The sequence below is a fragment of the Patagioenas fasciata genome, chromosome 4, assembly GCF_037038585.1.
Source record: "Patagioenas fasciata isolate bPatFas1 chromosome 4, bPatFas1.hap1, whole genome shotgun sequence".
Classification (NCBI taxonomy): Eukaryota; Metazoa; Chordata; class Aves; order Columbiformes; family Columbidae; genus Patagioenas; species Patagioenas fasciata.
The window spans coordinates 42,761,807-42,768,779 of record NC_092523.1 but is presented as its reverse complement, the minus strand read 5'-3'; the positions used below and the strand labels follow the sequence as shown (position 1 = coordinate 42,768,779).

Sequence of the window (6,973 nt, the reverse complement as noted above, 5' to 3'; positions counted from 1 at the left end):
TGCTGCTTCTGACAGATCAATGTGATCAATCAGTAGAGGATTTACTTGGTTACTGTTTTGTCCATGACATCTTCCTCAGCAGCTTTGACATAATTTTAAAGTAACAACATTAATAACTACTCCCACCATGTATTCAAGCTGCAAGTTGTCTTTTAATTCACACAGACATACTTTACCTAGACAAATCAAGTAAACCAGTAATGACACACAACTGTAAGAGGAAGGACTAGCATGCACTATTGAGTTAAATAGGCTTTTAAAGAAAAAGGGAAAACCCACAACAGGGGAAAAAAATACCGGGACAGTTGAATTAAAACAAAACAAAACAAAACAACAAAAAAACCACAAACAAACGTATTCCACTCTTTATGGAATTAGGCAACGAATAACTTTGGACAACTTTTGATAATACTTAGCTATTAGTACTACTAGTATTTCATCTGTGCAGAAATGTACTCTTTCATGCAGAAGTGTACTCTTTGCTGCTATTTTAAAACACAAATGTCTTCCAAAAAGGGACGAGTTTTCATTTTCCTACTTTCCAGGTGCTATTCCATCCCCAAAAATGTTCAGGTTGAAAATAAGAAAAGGACCAGTCAAATTTTAACTGATGCCAGTAATTCACTGGATTTCAAAACCATCCCTGCTGCTAAGACATTTCGCAGGGCTTGTCTTTCTTCAGGCTTGCATACCTGCACTTTTATTACACCAGCTGTTTTCAGTGTAGGTTACTGAAGCGAGCTCTCGCCGTAATCTAGTGAAAATATAATGGGCTATGCAAACGTAACGTCCTAGCCAAAGCTGCTTTCCCTAAAATGACACTGTTGTAACATTTATATCACGTAATACTTCTGGTTTACCCGTCATGGTTAAAAAAAACCCAAACAAACAAAAAAAAACAAACAAAAAAAACCAACCACCACACACACAAAAGCCCCAAAAAACTCGCAAATCAATTCCAGAATATTCTGATCCTTTAAAAATACTTGACGGTACAAAAGACAGCCATTAGCCTTAACTGCTACCAGTTTCACTTTGAATAGCCACAACTTCGCAGCTAGTTTAGAGAAGAGAGAAAGTATTTGAGCTGCGAGGAGGGCTGTGCTGGGGGGAGCTTCCCAGCCCCCCCCCCAATCAGGAGGGGACAAAGGGGAGGGGGACACACACACTTCCTGCCACTGCCATTGCTTTCTGCATGTGGCACCAATATGGGCAATGTAAAGTTTAAACAGTTGCAAATGGGGGAGGGAACACCAGGCCTTGTTTTACGTTTTTGTTTTTTTTTTTTTTTTTTTCCTGTCCGGGCTGAATTTAAAGTGAAGTCGCTGCATTGTTCAGAAGCCTCCTTGCCCCTAACGCATTGACTGCAGCTACTGTTTACACGGACTTTTCATTCCTGCATTGTTTGCTTATGGAAAATAAGGGGGAGTGACACCAAAAAAAAAAAAAAAAAAGGAAAAGGAGAAGGGAGGCACGGAGGCACTGACCGCAGAGCAAACCAGGAACCTTGCCCCTGCCTGATCATTAACCTTGCTGGAAGACGCCGCTGCCTGCGGGCTCCCCAGCTTGTCACTGGCATGTGAGCCAGGCGGGGGGGGCTGCCTGCGGCGCTGCCGGCCCCTTACAGCCACGCGGGCCGCTGTTCTGTACATTTCTTCGCCTTTATACATCTCTGCTCCCTTCAGAGCGCGCCTCTACGCTGACTGCAGACATGAGACTCCGACTGCTCCTCTGTATCGTGTTTCTGCTCCTGGCGAGCCTCCTCCCCGCCGCCGGGCAGAGGCCAGGTAAGCGGTGCCGCACCAGGACTGCGTGTGCCGTGGGGGGGTGTCGCGCCTGCCCCGGACACCGCCGGCGGGTTTCTCAGACCGCATCCGACACGCGGTTTTTGCCCTCCGGCCGGGTTCCTATCTGCCTGGCTTCCGCGGCCACGCGTTTTACGGAGGGTTTTTGCAGCCTGGGTTTGTATGCTCTTCATCTCTGCGTATAGCGGCAGCGTGGGATCATACATCAGGTATCTCAGGAGTCTGGCAACTTTGGGAGGGTCAGAATAAGGCTCAAGGTAGGGAGCTGTTGCGCGCGCGGCGGACGGCAGCGGTAGACGCCGGGGAGCGGCGGAGCCAGGGCCGCCCCTGCCCGTTCCGGGGGGAGCAGGACCGCTAGCCCCCGCGCCGCGACTAACGGGGACACATTGCCAGCGACCTCCCCCTCACGCCCTGCCTGCCTGCCTCCCTCCCCTCTTCTCTCGGCAGCCAACCTGGCCCTGCGCAGGAAGCTCCACCGGCACGGCTGCTCCCACCGGCGCTGTGTGCCGCTCCACTCCAGGGTGCCCTTCCCCTGAGCCCCGGCGGGACGGGGGCCAGGTAATCCACGCCGCACGGGTACAACGCACGGCAGGAGGGGGCAGCTGCCGCCGCCTCCGTGCACGGTTTCTGCGGAGCGGGCTGCGGTGGGGAGCGCTCCCCGCGATAAGCACTTTTCCTAACGTACACCTGCGTTTCGGAAGAGTTTAAGAGGTATTTGACAAAGCAAATCAAACCGCAGGTGTGATTTCACCCGGTCGCCGGTGGTTTGTTTTGAAAAACAAGGCACAGTGGGACGCGGGTGAGCGCCCGGCTTTGCTCAGGCCACGCCGCCCCCTCCGCGTTACCCTCCCAGGCCACCGCTCCCGCGCAAATGCGTTTGCCGAGGCAGAGTGGGAAATCCCCTGGTCTGCTATTATAAATAGGGCTAACTGCTGCCCTGCAAACGTTTAAAGCTATTGGCAAAGCTGCGGGGCAAACAGTGTAGCGCATGTGAAGGAGGCACAAAGCGGTAGCTGGAGAGGATGCTCCGGGACTTCTGCGCTAACACTTCTTTCGTTTTGGATGCAGGGCAAAGTCACCTCGCTCTGCCTGTCAGTAACACGAAGGTAGTAGCATTTACCCACTTCAAAGGGGACTGTAATTCTTAATCATTGACAGCGAAAGACTTTGAGCTCTTTGGATGCAAGGCTATACAAGTGCAAAACAGTAATGCTTTATAGCTGATGAGGGCATATACATTCAAATACTGAGTGCCTGCAGAAGCACACAGGTAGCATATGTAAATAGGGTAGGCTTCAAAAGGAAACCAAGGCGCTCCTGCAATTTAAGAATGAATAAAACATGCAGTCAGGAGTTTTGCATCTTCTAAACTCATTATATATTAAAATAATGTAGCCCCAGGCATGAGAGCATCATAAACAAATGATGGCAAAACCCAAGATGTTTCAATTTACTAAGCAGTTAACAGTAAAAAAGAGACCAAAGTCAACCTTTTAACAACTCTATACCAAGAATCTCGTCTGGGTGAAAAAAGTGTACACCACTCCCAAACCAGCCATGCAAAAAGGTACCATTCCACTATATAGTACTGGCCTATAAACATGTAGAATGTGCATATGGGATGGTAAACTGGCAACTTTGTGAGGCTGAAAAAAAAAGATTACCATATCTTAAATTTAATCTCAGATGGGCTGCATACTGAGTGACAGAATTGAGCTTCAAGTAGAAAAAGGTACATGCCAGAAGGATGCTTTACTACTGAATGCTCTGTCTCCTCACTTCATTCATTTCAAAAAGAGAGATTAAATGAGATTCCCTCATCAGTTTAAGCATAAACCTAAAGAGATAAGCAATCAGATCAATTCACTCCACATGCAGAGACTGAATGACAGGGACAGTGGAATTTAGGTCTAGAGACTTCTTGAATGACTTTTGAATGGCTTGCTTCACTTCCTAAGAAAAGTAAATTTACTCCATTTTCTCCAGTTAAGCTTCCATAATTTGGAGACTGTGCAGAAAACAGTTACGTTTTCTCTAACATGCTCTGAAACAGTACATAATGCATTTTGCTTGAGACTGCAGTAGCTGCATGATGCATAGGCACTCACACTACATAGTATCAAGATAAAGCTGTTTTCAGCGTTATCTCCTTTTCTTTGGGGAGCTGATTCATTATAACAAAAGTCAATGATGAAGCCAAACAGCGTACTTATCAAATCATAGTATGTATTCATCTTGTAGACATTTAGTTAAAGATAATTCTGCTTTATAAAGCTGTTTAGAAATCCAGAAAGCTTGACTGGGGAATAAGGGGTGACAGGCACCTGAACCAACTCTGTTAACTCCAGTCATCATTGTGGGTGCTCAGCTCCTTTATCTTAAGTAGGATTTACCATCTACGTTTACATTCCCTTCCAGTTTTAGTCCTAATTCAGCAAATATTTACATGCCTGGGTAACTTAACTCAAAGTGAGTAATCTTATTGATCTCAATGGAGTTGTACATATGGATAAAGCTATTTGCAGATGCAAACAGGATGGACTCTTAAGCTTGAATTTCAACAGGTGGTTGGAAACTGGGATGAGCATAGCAGCCTCTCTTTTTCACAACAGTGCTTGAAATGATGAGAGCATTGAATTTGATTTTTAATCAGTTACATAGGCAAAACATGGGATAAAAAAATGGAAGAAAATCTAATATTAGAGGCCTTCTTGCTTTTGGCTTTTTGATTTTTTTTAACCTTTTAAGCTAAAATTTCCAAATTAAGAAACATTTTCCAAAAGTTCAACCATGTATTAGATAAATAAAAGATTATATCTTTTATAATACATTAGACCTCTAAATCTCTCCTTAATGGTTATTTCTCTCCTTTTTTCCCCCAGCAGTTTCATAATGGGCTTTTCAGTGTTTTAAAGGAGCAACAATTAAACCGATATTTAACCACAAGTCCAGATCAAGAACTGCTGACCTGATAGAGCCACTGCAGTCCCACCCTCAGCAGCCCTGTCTGCCACATTCTGCGAGACCTGGAGCAAAGGGCCCTGGCTCACACCCTGGGAAGGGAGAGAAGAAATGGATGGTGGCGGTGGGAGGATGTACATGAAATTCATCTGGTTGAAACATTCCCTATACATTCTTTGGCTCTCATAAAGACCAGTGAAAGTTAAAGACCAAACCAAACACCAGGTGCCTAGAGATGGATTTCCCATGGCATTATTAAGGATCTGTCCAAGGGCACTCTTAATGGCCTGTACTGTTCGGACTGAGAGAAACCGGACCTGCTGTTGACTACTTGATTCAGGCTGTATGCAGGGCAGTAGTTAGAATAAATTAATGTCAAACTCCAGCACAGAACTACAAAGTCCATTTTTTGTCTATACTTTTACATATTAATACTGTATACATACATGTTTTAACACCTAACATTACAGCTTTACAGAATTACCTTAATAATATAGAATTTATTACTGTAATAGCACCAAAATCAGCACCACACTAGTGGTCCACCTGGCTTACTGTACCATAAGCATAGCAAGAGTTTACAATATAAGAAAGCAAAGAGAGTGTTATCTCTCATTCTATAGATAGAGAATTGAAGTAGAGAGATAAGGGATTAGCCAAGGGTCATGTAAAACTGATAACTCAGATCTTTCAAGTCAGGCCTTAAGGTCAAGCCCATCCTCCTGTCTAATGAGCTGTTACTGCGAAGCCTGTCGTTTGTTTTCTTAAACTGAGCTGCCAAACCAGACGGCTAAACATACTTGAAAATTCAGTACTAGAGAACTATTTGCTTAATAGTAGTTTTCCTAAAATACCCACTACAGTATTATAAATAGAGCACAAAAATAGACCATTGAAAATAAACCTTTGTTTGGTCAACCCCAGTGTTGCGTAGTACTCTGTTCCTGTAATTAAAATGAATGGGATATTTGGAACACAGCACTACAATGAATGAGAACTTCAAACAGAAAATAGGATGTTCTTTTCAGCACTGGAGGTCAAGAATACATTGAGCTTTTATTTTACATTTTGTTTTTGAAAATACACGTTTCACATCTTTTTATATCAGCAGAAATTACAAACCTACACTTAAGGAAAACATGGTAGCCCTTTCATTAGCAGAATGAAAACAAACCTGAAAGTAAGTCATACCCAGATTTTTAAGTAATCGTACTAGTCTTGAAATATCAAATTTTCTGTAAATTGTATGAAGTTGAGGGAATATCAGCAGTGTCATAGTTTAAATCCAGTATTTTTTCTTGCCGCACGCAGTTTTGAATAAGTGAAAGAACAGTAATCAAAAACTTTTTAATCAGTGTCTGTATGTAGCCCCTCATCTCTAAGAACTTAAAACCTTAATCAGATTCATACTGGCAGAGCTTAACAGGAGTTTCAAATTTCTCCATGTAGAAAAATAAAATCCCATCCCAGATGGGATATAAAAAGATGGTCAAACTTGACTATACCTACAAAAAAAAAAAAACCAACCCTGGAGGTGAACCTTTAAAAGTTTTGAAAAAGCCTTTTCCAAAATCAGAGGCATGCTACCACTGACTTTATTTCTTAAGTATTTATTTAACCTAGCTTTCACATGCATCCATGCCTATGTATGTTTAGAAGGACAGGTAAAGAATATGGGAAAGCAAGAAAGGTGAAGAGTAACTGTTTAACAGTTATGCCTTATAAATGAATATATGGATTTAGTGTGGCACTGGGTATTTTATATAATCATAATTATTCAATTAACTTTGATAAAATAATAAGAAAAACATGTTATCTATCAGAGAGCTATATATATGCATCTTCCTTTACAGATGTAAAAGTAAATACCAAAGTGTCCTACGAAGCCCTTTGTCAGTCTACAAAATTATTGTAAATGTCTCGTCTTATACATGCTGATACCATAAAATCTTCTTGAAAAAGGCATTGATTGTGATCTTTGATGGATATGTTTATAAACTGGCTTGTTGACTGTATATTTCATAAAAAGATAGTATGCACTTCAAATAACATCTCATTTTAAATAAATTTTGTACACTTGTCAAAATTTATATTCTTCAGTTGTCAAAGGTAGGGTATCTAAAAAAAATGGAGAGTTTGTCCTGTTTCCATGTGGATTCAGATGGAATTTCTGGCACAAATAAATAGTAGTTATTCACGTAACCATA

At 42.4% G+C, this 6,973-nt stretch overlaps 1 protein-coding gene across 2 annotated transcripts; it reads left to right on the top strand.

The window, feature by feature from the left end:
• Positions 1-1,216: 1,216 nt before the first annotated feature.
• Positions 1,217-6,973, top strand: APELA (apelin receptor early endogenous ligand). Of its 2 annotated transcripts, none has more exons than XM_065837805.2 (3): positions 1,217-1,787; positions 2,253-2,363; positions 4,691-6,973. In XM_065837805.2, the coding sequence occupies exons 1-2, from the start codon at positions 1,712-1,714 to the stop codon at positions 2,339-2,341; spliced, it is 165 nt and encodes a 54-aa protein (XP_065693877.1). In that variant the 5' UTR covers positions 1,217-1,711; the 3' UTR covers positions 2,342-2,363; positions 4,691-6,973. The 2 variants fall into 2 exon arrangements, with proteins under 2 accessions (XP_065693877.1, XP_065693876.1); XM_065837804.2 differs by having other exon boundaries at positions 1,238-1,787; positions 4,688-6,973.